At 35.8% G+C, this 16,814-nt stretch overlaps 1 protein-coding gene across 2 annotated transcripts in view; it reads left to right on the plus strand.

Moving 5' to 3' along the window:
• The window catches only part of LOC107660679 (F-BAR and double SH3 domains protein 2), a 96,824-nt gene that overhangs the window by 12,183 nt on the left and 67,827 nt on the right, over positions 1 to 16,814 (plus strand). For both annotated transcript variants that reach the window (XM_016450067.1, XM_016450068.1), the window contains exon 3: positions 11,360 to 11,405. In XM_016450067.1, the coding sequence (XP_016305553.1) occupies positions 11,360 to 11,405 (46 nt within the window). The remainder of the gene's footprint in view (positions 1 to 11,359; positions 11,406 to 16,814) is intronic.

Genomic DNA, 16,814 nt, shown 5'->3' on the forward strand with positions numbered 1-16,814 from the left:
GTTGAACGAGTTGCAGGGGTGACATCACGTCACAGGGTCTCTCTTTCTCTCTCTGTAGCGTATGCGCCCAGATACGTTCTCAGGTACCAAAATTTGGCACAGATTGATTTAACGTGAATCGGTACTCTGTAGTACCGACGCAATTCGGTCGGTACCCTTTAAAGTATCGAGTTCGGTACCCAACCCTAGATGTCAGCTTAACATCGTGTATCGGCCCAACCCCAACTTAAACTCATAACTCATAAAACTCAAATGAAACTCACATGAAACTCTCATAAGAAAACACAATGATATAATTTATATCATGAAGCAAAATGATATACAATAATAAACCTTTTGGACATTGTTCTTTGGAGAGGAACTCCATCTTTCAGTTGATCTGAATCTCACAGTTGAATCTGCTGGTTTTGAAGATGAGCTTTATTCACTGTGAAAACTTCAGATAATGTGGTACCCTTAAAAGTACCGAGTTCGGTACCCAACCCTACTAAGCGGTCAGATACACGTAAAAATGTGTCAAAATGCGGCGCTTGGTGATTATTATTCACGGAAACCCTCTTTGGTTATGTCTTAAGTGAATGCAAACATTTGAGAATGAAAATCCGTGTGTAACAGTATATTGGATCCGTGCAGCTCTTAAAGTGACAGCAGGCTATATTTCTGCTGCTGACTGTGTGCTTCATACAAAGGTCCTAATGCAAAGTAAATAATCATGCGAAATTATGATGTTTAATTTACTGGATTAAATCAAATATATATATTATTAAATTCTTATTTAATATAGAAACCATTTTTGCTTTGAATTCCAGTAAAAATAGCTAGATTGTGACACATACACTGATGTAAAATTAGAATTTGGTTGTTGAAGGCTGATGCTTGCTCTTGTTATGTTGGGTTCTCACAGGGTTTTCTGAGTCAGATCTGACCTGAGCATTAACTCTATCATCCAAATGCACAGAAATCCTGCTCTCCATCATTCTTTAATGAATGAGCTTTTCTTACAACCATCGTCACACACACAAGCCCACAACTCTCAAAGGCTTTAATGAAATTGAGCCGGCCTGCCTCCCGAATCTCAAGGCTAATTTGATCTGAGAGGTATTTCATGAAAAGCCTTTTCATTCTTTCAACAGCGTTCTCAAACACCGAAACACATCTGCTCACTGATTTCAGACCAGCTCGAGCCTCGATCTGCATCACACGCGGACAATAAATGATACGTAGTGTGAACGTTTCAGTTCGGCCTAGATAGACATGAGATTAAAGTGATAGTTTTAGATATGTGCAAATGTTGTTCCAAACCTGTATGACTTTCTTTCCTCTGCAGAACACTAAAGAAGATTGAATAATGTCTTTTTCTGTCCTTTCAGTTAACGTCAGTGGTGTCCACTGCAGTTTTGGACCCTATTGGCTTTCATTGTAAGGACAAAAGGAGTTGAAACAATTTTTTTTTTCTTCTTCTTTTCTTTTTTTATGGCGTGAACTATTTCTTTAAGTATTAATCTGAGGAAAATGTCTGTTATGGTCTGTTCCTCACACAAAGCAATTATCTGAATTCATAAGACTTATATAGCACACAATTTGTAATTCAGGATTCAGTAAAATGATCAAAGGTGACAGAAATCTTTTGCAACGTTCAAATATCTTAAATATTAAGCAGCACAATTGTTTTCAGCAAAATGTTTCTTGAGCAGCAAATCAGCATATTAGAATGATTTCTGAAGATCATGTGACCCTGAAGACTGGAGTAACGATGCTGAAAATTCAGCTTTACATCACAAGAGTAAATTACATTTTACAATATATTCAAATAGAACACATTAATTTTAAATTGTAAAAATATTTTGCAATATTACTGTTTTTTTATCACAGTTAAATGTCTTTTATTTTGCACTGTTTCCTCTCATAAAGCTATCATATGAATTTCTAAGACTTATATAGCACACAAGTTGTATAATATTACTTTTTATAGTGCGTTAATGATGTCTATTTTAGTCATTATTAGAATTCAAATCCCTAAAGGTTGTTATGAGAAGTAGTAATAGTGATTCTTGCCTTGGCTAGCACCATGAATCAGTATTATAGCACTTTCCGTGATGTCTTTTAGAGCGGTAGAACAATAGGAGCGAGAGGCCCAGACATGCCTTCTATCCTGGAGATGATCTGGAGGGCTGTGTGTGTGCTTTCTCTTGTGAGCTTTTAGTGTGGAAAAAAGCAGATGACTGTGATCTGGGAAGGAAAACATTGCAAATTCCTGGAGATTTCAGACCGTGCCGTGAGGATGGAGGCTTTACAACATGTGAGGCAAGCAAAACGGATTCGAATGTGAAAAGTGAGCCAGTGTGTGATGTTATAGAGCATGATGGGGGTTTTTCTGAAGGGGAGAAAGGAATTTGAGGAGGCATGTGAGAGCAGGAGGTGCTGATAAAGGAAGGAGGAGAGCTGTAATGCTCGACGCAAGCGCCGTCTCCCTGGAGTTCACATTCTCTCATGCTCACTTTAACACAGAGTCATGTTCTCCCACACAAACACAGCGTTCATAAGCAAATTCAACCGTACACGTTTATGAATTCTTAAAGAGAGCAAGCAAGCCTAATGCTTCAAAGTGGAATGCTTTATACCGACTCCAGAAAGCCACAAAAACATGTGCAGGTCACATTTAAAACCAAAATAAAGTTTTGCATTAAGAAAATTGAGGCAATTTTAGGATTTTTTTTTTGTATTCAAATATATTATTTTTTTCCCCTTAAAATTCTTTTTAATGTTATGCATCAGACATTTTAACCCCTTTATTTGAATCTCAAATGATGTTTTTCAGATTATCTTTACTGTAAAGTATGTAATTTACTTGCATATACATATTTTGCACTTTGAGTAATATTTCTTGAATTTTAGGCAAAGTGTGCTTTATTGTCATGAAAGTAATGTCACAATGTACACTGCCATTCAGAAGTATAGGGTCAGTAAGATTTTTTTTTTAAATACTTTTGTTCAGCAAGGATGCTTAAAATCGATCAAAAATGACCGTAAATGTAAATATTACAAAAGGTTTCTGTTTCAAATAAATTATGTGTACCTTTGGACTTTGGAAAAAAATCCACAAAAATATGAAGCAGCAAAACTGTTTTCAACGTTGATAATAATGAGAAGTGTTTCCTAAGCAGCAAATCATATAAATCAGCATATTAGAATGATTTCTGAAGGATCATGTGACACTAAAGACTGGAGTAATGATGCTGAAAATTCAGCTTTGCATTGCAGGAATAAATTATATTTTAAAATATATTCTGATCGAAAACGGATATTTTGAATTGTAAAAACATTTCACAATTTTACTGTTTTACTGCAGCCTTGGTGAGCAGAAGAGACTTCTTTCAAAAAAAAATCTTGCCTAGAGTCATGCTTAGAGTTAGTAATTTTGACCCTTTAACCTTGAGTATTAAAGTACTGTGTATCATCCTGGAACGTTTGTGATCCAGACATGAACGATTCCTCAAATCATGTTTCTTCACCTGCTAGATGATAAAAAATACATTGAAGGAGGTACTCAAGCCATATTTAAAGACCAGACTTTCTCTTTTGGCTTTAGACAATAAAAAATTGATTTGCCCACAACAAATGAAAAGTGGAAGTAGACAGTTATGATATTTTATTATATTAGGCTGTAAAAATAGTTATCTTTCTTGGAAACAAAAACCACGTCATCCAAGGTTTACTGACCTCTGGATTAGTTTTATCTGTTTATAACTGAACACACATACACGCCACTCTCCCATCTGTATGTGTATAACTGTGTTTATGACTGTTTTTTTAGGAAGTAATTAGTCATTTAGCATTTTGTATACACAAATTTGTATAAACAACTCCCATCATGCAACCTGTGTTTTTTATCTATGGTGTCTTTTGGATAGTTCAATCGTACTTAAAGGAATAGTTCACCCAAAAAAGAACATTTGCTGTAAATGTCCTCACCTAAGATGTAGATGAGTTTGTTTCTTCATCAGAACAGATTTGGGGAAATATTGCATTGCATCACTTGCTCAGCAATGGATCCTCTGCAGTGAATGGGTGCCGTCAGAAAGAGAGTCCAAACAGCTAAAAACATCACAATAATCCACACCACTCCAGTCCATCAGTTAACATCTTGTGAAGTGAAAAGCTGTGTGTTTGTAAGAAGCAAATCCATCATTAAGACTTTTTTTTTTTAACTTTAACGTGTTGCTTCTGGCCAAAATACCAGTCCATAATCCATAATAACGCTTCCTTTGGTGAAAAAGTCTTATCTCCTGTTGTCTCTAACATTAAAATCCACCAACATATTAGTTTAGAACCATTTTGGACTGTTTTGGCTTGTAAACGGTCTGTGCGTATTTCTGTCCTGATTCAAACGAGTGGCGAAAGCAATATTGGATAGAGGACTTGTTTAAATGATGGATTTGTTTCTTACGAACACTATTATTTTAGAGTTTGACTTTCTTTTGTAACTTCTGCCTATAAGATAAATGACATTGGCTGGATCTGTGTGCGTTTGTAGTTTTGTGGGAGATTCCTGGGTTTACAGCTTGACTCTAGGCACTCAAATTCCTCAGGTCTGCTTCGTGTGTTTCGGCACTAAACAATCTCTGCATAAAGTGCCACAATGTGTCTGATGTGTCTGAATGCTTCTGTTTCTAAGTCCACTTAAAGTCATCAACGTTACTAGACTTTTTCATTTTGTGAATGTGTTCTGAATGTGTTGTTGTGGGACTAGTTAGGCCTACATGTTTAAGTTTAATACTTGATGTGTTAGGGGTTAGTTGAAATGAATAGCAGTAATAGCTATGCTTGCAAGAGGAATCGTTAAGATTGCTTCCAAGATATAATGATTGAATTAGCACATAACATTCAAGTTCTAATTGCAGTCATTGCTGTATTGATTTAATAATTTAAGTGCCATTCAATCCGGACTGACAGGGTTTCCAAGGACACTGCTGGGTTTTTCCCAGCTGTAGACAGACAGACCTGTTGGTCCCAGAGCAAGAGCCGTCATTAGGCGTCCACGGCTCCTCAGGCTGAGATGCTGCTCTGTAATTAGTCACTCTGAGGTTTACTGTAATTATTGACTTCGACTCCTCTATCTTACCCCATTTCCTCTTCCTCTGGATGTCTCCTCTTCCGTCCCGATTCTCTTTGTTTCCTTGTATGTGTATGTTCGGAATGCCATACTACATCCTATTTTTTTTTAAATGTGATGCCGTAATGTTGCAAAAATGCAAATTAAGCATGTTTGCATGTTATCTAAAAAACATTTGCTCAATTTAACATGCTACATATTGAGGTCTAGTATAGTGTATTGGTTCAAGAGTAATATTGTGAAATATTATTACAATTTAAAATAACTGTTTTCTATTTGAATATATTTTAAAATATAATTTATTCCTGTGATCAAAGCTGAATTTTCAGCATCATTACTCCAGTCTTCAGTGTTGCATGATCCTTCAGAAATCATTCTAATATGCTGATTTGCTGCTCAAGAAACATTTCTGTGTCAGGGCTTGCAAAATCGCTAGCCCGACGTCCCGGGGCTATTGTGTTTTCCAGTCGGGCTACCAAAATGTTTCACCACCTTGCCCGACGGGCTATCTTGAACAGTGATATAAAACTCCTTCCTTGATTTGCGTTGTTCACTAGCTTGTAGGGGTAAAACGGATCATATTTGATCGTTTGCACGTGTTTCTAAGTCTTGCCGATTTAAACATTCAAGTGTTTTAAACCATTCACGCGCATTCGGAGCTGCGTGCACTCATTCAAAGCGCGCACAGAGAGCCGCGTTTCAGACAATGCGCGTACACAGAATTGATTTCTCTTTCACGTATCCTTGCATCTGAATGAACACATACACACAAAATTATCTCAAAATAACTGTCTCGGCAAGTATTCTCGTAAACACAGTCGGTTATGTGTTAAGTGAACATAAACAGTGGAGAAAGAAATCTCAAGTGCATCATTATATTGGATCCGTTCATTCGGTCTTAAAGGGGCAGCAGCCTCTAAATACCTGCTGTTCCATAAGCGCCACCTGCAGTCAGAGAGTGACATTTGCATCTCTTTCACAAAGCTAAAATCAAACCATTCAGTTTTTACTTCAAATTTCGAAATTATACAATCTAATTGCATTCTAAATAACATGTATTTAGCATCTTTGAGGTTTTGTTTTAAAATTTCAAGGTAGTTTTATTATAACATATTTCAATTTCACAAACAAATGTGCAGCATTTTGTTGGAGAAATAATAAAAGGACACCTTTTTTTGAAGAAAAAAAGCGATCACTGAAGTTTTTAATCATGCTGATTTGTCCGCAGTGAAGTTCAGATGTCTTTTTTTTTTCTTTTTTTTTTTTTTTAATTCGGGCTACTTAAATTCTTTTTGGGCTACAAAAATCGGAAGAATGTCTGCCCGAAGGGCTACCAGTGATTTTGAAATTTTGCGAGCCCTGTGTGTATTGTCAATGTTGAAAATAGTTGTGCTGCTTAATATTTTTGTGAAAACCTTGATAAATGTTTTTTTTAGTATTCTCCGAAGTTCAAAAGAACAGCATTTATTTGAAATATTACGTAACATTTTAAATGCTTTACTGTCACTTTCAATTGAATGCATCCTTGCTGAATAAAAGTATTAGTTTCTTTTAAAAAATATCTTACTGATCCCAAACTCTTGAACGGTAGTGTATGCCAAGTTTGACTGCGTAGCTCACAGAGGAGACATATTAGTAGACGTGACCTCGGGCCAAGTGATCTCTGACCCTTACTATGCTGTTTCTTATGTAGGTCAGTCGTGGCAAAGAGTTTAACATCTGGAGTTCACATGCTTCACTGTCTGAATGCAGCCTCCTCTTGTGGATCGTTCTTCCTGTCTAGTAGCAACCAGTCCTCACCACACACACTGAGTCTGTTAAACCTTTGACACCGTATGCCTTCTTCTGTTACCGCTCCGCACTTGTGGTCATCCTGTGCAAAGTGTAGAAAAAGACTTGAGTTATTCAGCTCAAAGTAAACAGTAACACTCCAGGTGCATTCATTGGCAGAAGTGTTTGTTTATATTTAAATATTTACATATACATTTGCATTCTAAGTGGGTTATTACATAGATATATAATTTTGAAATAAAATACATTTATAAATATATAAGCAAGTAGAGTCTGAATGTAATGGTAAACCCACTTAGATTAGAATACATATGCATATATTTTTGCATCATATAAATATATATATACATAAATAATATATATATTTCCATTCTGATTTGCATTATTTGCATTCTGATTGGGTTTAAAATTACATGCAGACCCTTCCCTTTACAATTATTAGATTAAAGTGGAAATGCAATGTTAATTGCTATTTTTGTGTTTACATATATATATGTATATACAGGTGCATCTCAATAAATTAGAATGTCGTGGAAAAGTTCATTTATTTCAGTAATTCAACTCAAATTGTGAAACTTTATGTAAATATATTTATAGAAACATTTACAGTATGTAAATATATTATTATTTCCATTCTATTCTTAAGTGGGTTTAACATTTACATCCATTCAGACCCATCTGCTGCTAATGTTAACACTAATTAACACTATTCACACCAAACTGATGCAATTTTTTGTTGACCTCCAAGAAAAGTTCATGTAATTTCAAATACAACATGTTGCTTTATTTTAACATGAATTTCCCACTTAATATGAAAGGAGTCCATTCGAATGCAGCTTTGTTTTAACTTCTTGTCATGCTGAAATTTGTGGCAAAATTTTGTGCGCTGTGAACAGGCATTCAGTCAGACGATGTGCGTGTGGTGAGGGTTATGATACAGCAGTAAAAAACGAATTTGTTGACTTCATTTTTGCAACAAAGAAGGTTGTTGCAGGCTGTCGCCTTACTGGACCTCGAGGTCACCCTGTTCATGCTCTTATGAAAGCAGTGACAGTGCAATTAGCACCAGGCGCACTTCATCCTATAGAGCCTGATGATTTTCAGTTTCACAGTCCTCCTTTTGACCACACACTCCTGCACTGTGTGTCATTCTGCTCCCTAGTTGTAAATTAAGATTATTCTGAATATGTATATTTATATATATGCATATATGTATATATAGGTCATATGTATAGGTGTGTGAAACACATTGAAGCAACATCACTGTATAATATGACAAAAATATGCACTTGTCCTTCCTGTTTAAATGTAGCTAAACAGATGATGTACATGCATAATGGCATTCAAATGTTTAATAAATATATTGAAACATTTTAGAGCATGCATAAATTGAAATAAAAAAATTTTTGACAGCTCTAATTACTTAACTTTTCATGCACATTAGGGATAAAAGATCATTACAAACATAATCTATTTTTAAAGACAGAAAATAAGAGTTCATAAATTTATCCGACAGCTTGTTGGACTTAAGAAGACATTTCCGGTGGTTTTTCACATGCATTCTGGAAATTTCTAGGGAGTGAGCGTGTCAGTGCGCTGGATTGATTTTGACACTGGGACGGCCCTAGAAATGTTCAACTCCCTGGGCAGTGCACTTAATACTGAACTAGGGAGCTGATTGAGACGCACCCTGGCTACCCGCCTACTATATATTAGGGAACTATGCAATTTCGTATGCAGCCGTAGTTGATTAGCACATTTGTTCATGGAAATAAGTTATATGAACTAAATCATTTGTAAACATAAGTTAATGCATTAACTAATGTCAACTAAAATTAATGTTAGTTAATAATGTTCATGTTAGTTCAGAGTGCATTAATGTTAAAAGACTGTACATTGTTAGTTCATGTAGTTAACTTTTGTTAACAAATGAAATCTTATTGTAAAGTATTACCACCTTTTTTTAGTCAATTAATTTCTAGGTATGATTAAGTTTATTTTACACTGTTTTTAATGTAAATAAACAACATTTTTATTCAGAGGTATGTCTAACGGATGTATTTAAAAAGTATCACCTGTTGTATTTTTATGTTTTGTGTATTTTAGATTTTTTTTCTTATATTAATTTTAAATGTCTTTATATAGGTTTTTGGTTGTTTTCTTGTCGAGAAGATAGCCTTGCTGCTGACATTGTGTTAAAAGAATAATGTTAACACTTTACAAAAAGGTCCCAAAAGTTTGTTAGTTAACTAATATTACCAACAATGAGCAATACATACAGTAGTTTTTCATCTTTGTTCACATTAGTTAATAAACATATAAATATTCCCTGTTAGTTCATGTCAGCTCAGGTCCATTATGCATTAGTGCATTTTGGAAATAACATTAACTAACATTAATAAATGCTTTAGAAGTATTTGTCATTGTTAGTTCATGTTAACTAATATAGTTAACTTATGTTAACAAATGGAGCCTTGCTGTAAAGTGTTACCAAAATAATAAATAAATTATTGCTTTAAAACTGGAATTTCACACGACTATAGACATTTTGTATAGTATGTGAACATGCAGTGTAAATGTGCAGCAGATAAAGACGTCTTCGAAGAAGCCTTTAAAGTAGCTGTGAACTGGGATGAAATGCTTAGGTGTGTTCACTGGCCCACAGACCCTTGGAAAGTGAAAAGCGATGAGCAAGCATGTGTGACATACCACACGAAACCTCTTCCCCCATAAACTGTTGGCGCTATGTAAGCATCTCGGCCTGTTTTGATAGGACTCTGGGTCCGGGCCACAGAGGGGTCCTGTAGTTTACTTTCCTGCGTATTTGGAAGTATTTCTGTGGGGAGGGGGAGGGGCGGAAATTCCTGTCTTGCATAAAAGCAGAGTCCACAAACGCACTAATCCCATAAACATGAACCGCCACCCATATGATAGGACAGGCCCTGCTACCACGTTCCTTCATGATTTTTAAAAACACGTGTCATGAGGTCAGCTGATTTGAAATTAAAATCAGAGGGTGCAGCTAAGGGATGGGATCATGGGAAAAGGAACTGGAGTCAGCAGAAGGAGGAAAAGCAAAACAAGTCGTCTTGTCTCAGACTGTACTCATTTGTAATGCTGCGAAGGGAGATGAATGCTCTCAAACCATCAGCTGTCTGGATGCCTCCTGCCCTCTGGCTCGAAAACCAAACCAGTCATACGAGGAAGAATGTTAAACACCGTCTCCATGGCCAACTCACAGTATGATGTGTGAGGGAGATGAATTATTCTTGCAGCTCAGAGAGCTTGAACTTCAAAAATCACTGTGAATCTTGTGATCTTGCGTTATGATTTAAATTCAGCATGAACCCAAAACTGGCCCAGTTTACATGATTTATGCATATTTCTAGTCTTATTGTGAATGTTATTCAAATCTGCACTGAAAATAAATGGTATAGGATTTATTTTGAAACAATTTTCACTTATAATTTTGCAGATAATTGAAATGGCAAATAACACTTTGAATTAAACATGAATTTTTGAAGTCGAAAGACTGAAATAGCATTTTCTTGTAAAACATACTTTAATAATCTGTTTTTTAAGACTTAAAAAAAGAATTTTAAGATCAAACAAATCTATTCACAAAAATGTTCTAAAACAATTTTCCTTTTCAGGTGTTATCTAGGCCAGGCATGCTATTGGTTTGCTGTTTAGTCATGGTTTTGCAGTAACTTATTGATAGTTAAAATAATAAGGATACAGCAATAATATGTTTCAGAAGGAGACAAGTGCTCCAAAATCTACTGCAAAAGAATCTGTTTTTAACCTTTGTTGAATATTCTTTCTTTTTTCCACTGAGCTACAATGATGATATATCTTTGCAGGCCAGACTTGAAGTTAGAATCACCCTAGTTCCCTTGACAAAATAACCCAATATGATTTTTCCATTGGCTTTTGGATTATTGTAGAAAATAAGCTCTGTGACCAGCAAAGGTTTATGATTCTTACACTTTTCGTTCAGCATGATCAGCATCTTTACAAATGAACATGAACTCAACTTTTATGAATTTTGAAGCCTAAATAAGTAAAAAGGCTTTAAACTTTAAGCGTTAAGTATTTATTTAAAAACATTTGATTGAAGTCTGAGTTAGAATAGTTTTTAATGTGATCAACGAGGCTGTGAAAGCGACTAGTGAGTAGATGAGTTTACCTGTTCGGTGTAATGATGTTTAATGTCCCCAACAACCTCTGTAGTCCCATTTAGACACTTGTTTGCCTTTTTCATGACAGGTAAAAGCTTTTAAAAGTTATGTTGTAGAATAAAAAGATATCTTGAGCTTGTGGTAAACTGACATTATCTCAAGCATTTAACCAAAAACATATTAACTTCAGGTCGTTATAATAAATTTAAGCTGATTGTTATTCTTTTCTGTTTACTGCAAGTTTTTTTCACTGTGTTTTTCTTTCTAATTGCAGAACCTACAGCCAGAAAAAGGCCACTCTGGAGAGAGATTACGCGCAGGTGAGGTTACGGTTTTTGTGTTTCCTGATGATGGTGATGATGATGTCTGAGGGTTCACATGTGTGTTAAATCTTTTCACCAAAGTCTATAATGTTGATTACAGCCCTGTTGCTTTGATTTATATCATGCTGCAGCCGTGCAAACATTCAGTGCTCTTTTGGGAACCATCAAAACAACAGAAAATCCATCGCCTACCCTGGTTTATTGCAATAATAGGATCACTGGAAATCTGGTTCTTCCAGCATATTATTAAGAAACGTCTAGTTTGATAACCGGGCAGTACTGATAAGCCACTGTCTTTTGCTTTTCAGAGAAGTAAGAATCTGTCAACAGATGATTGAGTTCAGCTAATTACTGTAAACCTGGTTGAGTTGTGCAGACATTGTGCCAGAATTCTTGAGTCCAAGTGTTTCAAACTTCTGTCGCATTTGAATATTGGAAAGTACGCAAAGATCTCGTGCCAAGTTAAGCTTAGCATAGATAAAGTACGGTTTCTGTTTAAAAAAAGAAAAAAAAAATCACCCTTTGGTTGAATAGACAGATTCGATGAGCTTCTGTCTTGTAGTTTGCATTAGGTTTTATAGAAATGATTTCTGGTGTATTATTAGATGTTGAATTATGACCAAGTATACTGTCTTGCTGATTAAATACGTTTAGTTTGTTTGTTCGATTGCATGATATAGCGGAGGTTTGCAAACGTGCATCACATTGAGGCATGGCAAAGGTCATAGATTGGTTCACAGATGATCAGTCCTTGAAATTATTACAGAGTTCAGACCGTATTACCAGGTTTAAGGTCACCTCATATTTCATAAGCACACTTTTTTGCATTTATCATGCATTTTGACATTAGGCATCATGGCGGCAGATTTTATTGCCAAGATAATGATTTTTTTTATTGCTCTGGTAATATCTCAGTGCTTGTCAAGAAGATATGCATTCTGCTTTCTCCAAGCACTGTCTGAAGTGCATTGCACTTGAAGCTGAAGCTTTTTCAGACTGTTTTATAGGTTAAGAAAATGTTCTAGAAAAGTAAACTGAAATAGCATCTTAAGAAAATGTTTGCTCTTTGTCGACCTCTGGATGTCCTGCCATGTGAAGTTTGCTTTATGTGGTGAAAGTCAAGTTTTCGACATTATTCACATGTCGTTTAGGTGTTTTTAAAATGATTAAAGACAAACCATGTGCAAATTCATCAGTCAACACCATTCAAGTCAAAGTGGAGCAGGTCCCAGCTGCTGTGATTGAGTGGAGGCGGGGACTAATTTGCATATTCATGTGTCCACATAAAGGTGTAGAGTTATATTAAAGCCATTTTAAGGCACAAAGAAATTATTTTCACAGGAAAAAATTCATTTTGGTTATGACAGTTTTAAAGGGATAGTCCACCCAAAACTGAAAATCGTCATTACTTGCTCATCCTCAAGTTGTTCCAAACCTGTTTGAGTTTCTTTATTCTGTTGAACACAAAAAGGTATTTTGAGGAATGTTGGTAACCAAACAGTTGACGGTAGCCATTGAATTCCATAGTATTTTTCCCATGCTATGGAAGTCAATGACTAAATGTGAGTAAATGATGACAGAATTAACATTTTTTGGTGAGCTATCCTTTTAAGGGATAAAATTAGTGACTGCAGGGGACTTTTAATTGCAACTTCTGAGATATAAATGAAACTGTTATATTTGCAGCATTCATAACATAAAAAACAGATGGATAATGTCACGCAATTGCTTCGTCAAAAGAGGTGAATGGATGCATGCTGATCCTGAGATTATACGCCACAGATTATTAACTGTTGGATTAGGAGCTCATATTCTCTGTGCGTGGTTGTATGGTGGTTCCATGTAATGATTTGGGCTCTATTTTAGAGTATTTAGTGCATGACAACACTTAAGGAGACGGTATTATAGTGCACAAGCTGTATCAACCTGTAAAGATTTCTCTATAATGTTTATAGTGCGGTAGATGTGTTTGTTTGCATGGCTGTTAAGTTCCAAATAAAAATGGGAATCCGATGACGTGGATTTCAGTTCTGTATTTAATTCACTGCATCATCTTACCCACATTATAATGCTATAAACGCAAACGCCACATGGTCTTAATGAAGACGTGCACGCACAAACGCACCAGATGTATGACACATGGATGAGTATTTGGGCTTTAGAACAAACAGTTTGGTGGATTTAGGTTAGAATTAAATTGGAAGAGTTTTCATTATTCCAAAACTGCCTTGTTTTGCTGTATCTTCTAGAATCTGATGGGCTATTTGTATGCATGTGTGATAAGGTTTATAGGGACTTGAACTTTGACCCCAAACGTTCTGAATGTTTGACCTTACTCGTGTTACTTACCTCTTTCATAATTGATTTTCAAAACTGAGCTTCTCCATATGATGTCAGATTTTTAAGTAGTTAATGATTTTACAGGTGGGGCGTTTGTGGTGTTGTTAATATTTAACTCATATTGTATGCCTCAATAATGTTTAATCTGTTTCTGTTTTACTGTATTGCACATTTCCATAATCCATTGGACATAATGATGAATCCCGAAAGCATTTTTTAGGTAAATCTCAATTTGCATACTTTCGAAGCTGTATTATATGCAAAATTGGGATTAGTGTATCCCAAATCATAGTATATTAAAATAGCATGACTACTAGTGTGCTCTAGTTTTATGTGGATTGTTTAATATGGATGGCTTTTGAGCAAATATTGTGAACAGAGACTTATTACATACTTAATAGTATGAATTTTCCCTGAAACAGCTAAGAATATGTGTTTATGTCCTATGTCTCACAATGCTTCATTGTATTGTAGTTCCTTTTTTAAGTGGAGCAGGTCCCAGCTGCTGTAATTGAGTGGAGGCGGGGACTAATTTGCATATTCATGTATCCACATAAAGGTGTAGAGTTATATTAAAGCCATTTTAAGGCACAAAGAAATTATTTTCACAGGAAAAATTTCATTTTGGTTATGACAGTTTTAAAGGGATAGTCCACCCAAAACTGAAAATCGTCATTACTTGCTCATCCTCAAGTTGTTCCAAACCTGTTTGAGTTTCTTTATTCTGTTGAACACAAAAAGGTATTTTGAGGAATGTTGGTAACCAAACAGTTGACGGTAGCCATTGAATTCCATAGTATTTTTCCCATGCTATGGAAGTCAATGACTAAATGTGAGTAAATGATGACAGAATTAACATTTTTTGGTGAGCTATCCTTTTAAGGGATAAAATTAGTGACTGCAGGGGACTTTTAATTGCAACTTCTGAGATATAAATGAAACTGTTATATTTGCAGCATTCATAACATAAAAAACAGATGGATAATGTCACGCAATTGCTTCGTCAAAAGAGGTGAATGGATGCATGCTGATCCTGAGATTATACGCCACAGATTATTAACTGTTGGATTAGGAGCTCATATTCTCTGTGCGTGGTTGTATGGTGGTTCCATGTAATGATTTGGGCTCTATTTTAGAGTATTTAGTGCATGACAACACTTAAGGAGACGGTATTATAGTGCACAAGCTGTATCAACCTGTAAAGATTTCTCTATAATGTTTATAGTGCGGTAGATGTGTTTGTTTGCATGGCTGTTAAGTTCCAAATAAAAATGGGAATCCGATGACGTGGATTTCAGTTCTGTATTTAATTCACTGCATCATCTTACCCACATTATAATGCTATAAACGCAAACGCCACATGGTCTTAATGAAGACGTGCACGCACAAACGCACCAGATGTATGACACATGGATGAGTATTTGGGCTTTAGAACAAACAGTTTGGTGGATTTAGGTTAGAATTAAATTGGAAGAGTTTTCATTATTCCAAAACTGCCTTGTTTTGCTGTATCTTCTAGAATCTGATGGGCTATTTGTATGCATGTGTGATAAGGTTTATAGGGACTTGAACTTTGACCCCAAACGTTCTGAATGTTTGACCTTACTCGTGTTACTTACCTCTTTCATAATTGATTTTCAAAACTGAGCTTCTCCATATGATGTCAGATTTTTAAGTAGTTAATGATTTTACAGGTGGGGCGTTTGTGGTGTTGTTAATATTTAACTCATATTGTATGCCTCAATAATGTTTAATCTGTTTCTGTTTTACTGTATTGCACATTTCCATAATCCATTGGACATAATGATGAATCCCGAAAGCATTTTTTAGGTAAATCTCAATTTGCATACTTTCGAAGCTGTATTATATGCAAAATTGGGATTAGTGTATCCCAAATCATAGTATATTAAAATAGCATGACTACTAGTGTGCTCTAGTTTTATGTGGATTGTTTAATATGGATGGCTTTTGAGCAAATATTGTGAACAGAGACTTATTACATACTTAATAGTATGAATTTTCCCTGAAACAGCTAAGAATATGTGTTTATGTCCTATGTCTCACAATGCTTCATTGTATTGTAGTTCCTTTTTTTCTGACTAAAACCAGTTAAGTACACATTCTTGTATTTTTGTCTTTTTGTCTGATTTTCACATACTTTTTTGCTTTAAATAAATGTTTATAATGCTGTGATTTCACCTTAGCTGGTCATAGCTTAAAACACTTTTAACAAAGATTTTTTTTAAATCCCAATAAGAAAATGAATAGAAAAAATACTTCAGGACCCAATGCTGCTGAAAAAGTGGGCGGGCACTAATGCGCACCGTTGTTGTTGATGAGCAGAAGACAGGTGAAAGGGGTGGGGCTAAGAGATCTGTGCTAAATGGTTCTAATGTTGCCATGGCGACGCTCAGTCATTTTCTACCAAAACAAGCCACAATCGAATGGTTCCCTTTGGTCGATTAGGTTGGATAGGCTAATTCCTATTTCTTTGAATGGACCAGTTTTCTTCTGATTAATAAAATAACTGAAAGTGAGCTTGAGGGCCATCCATTCAGGTCCATGAGGTGTTTCTCAAAGTCTTTTATCCTTTATCGCATTTGGCATGCTGGCCTACTCACGACTCACACATGAACCTGGTGCGCTGTGCAGCTGTCCACACAAATAAACATTGTTTTATTGCCCAGGCTTGACGAACAGAGGAACACTTGTTTTTTAAAGAAGAGGGGGAAAGAAAGGGGGTGTGGCTTTGGTGTTGGAGTCAGTCTATCCTGTGAGTTGAGCCAGCGCTCGGATTGACTCGACCGCCATCACAGCTGTGATAAGACATTCAGCATCACCCATGAGAGAGAGCGAGAGAGAGACGTCCACACTGTAGACTAGAGAGACAGTGAGGACGGTGTGTGTGTGTGTGTGTGTGTGTGTGTGTGTTAACCCAACACGATGATTTCCTCTTTTCATCATTATAGTTTTTCTTGTATTCATTATTTATTCTCCCACCTTTTTTATTATTTAGTCACTAAGTTAGTCATGAGATGATGATGTCTGTTTGACTCCAGGTGGTAT

The sequence above is a fragment of the Sinocyclocheilus anshuiensis genome, unplaced genomic scaffold (assembly GCF_001515605.1).
Source record: "Sinocyclocheilus anshuiensis isolate Anshui unplaced genomic scaffold, SAMN03320099.WGS_v1.1 scaffold948, whole genome shotgun sequence".
NCBI classification, from domain to species: domain Eukaryota; kingdom Metazoa; phylum Chordata; class Actinopteri; order Cypriniformes; family Cyprinidae; genus Sinocyclocheilus; species Sinocyclocheilus anshuiensis.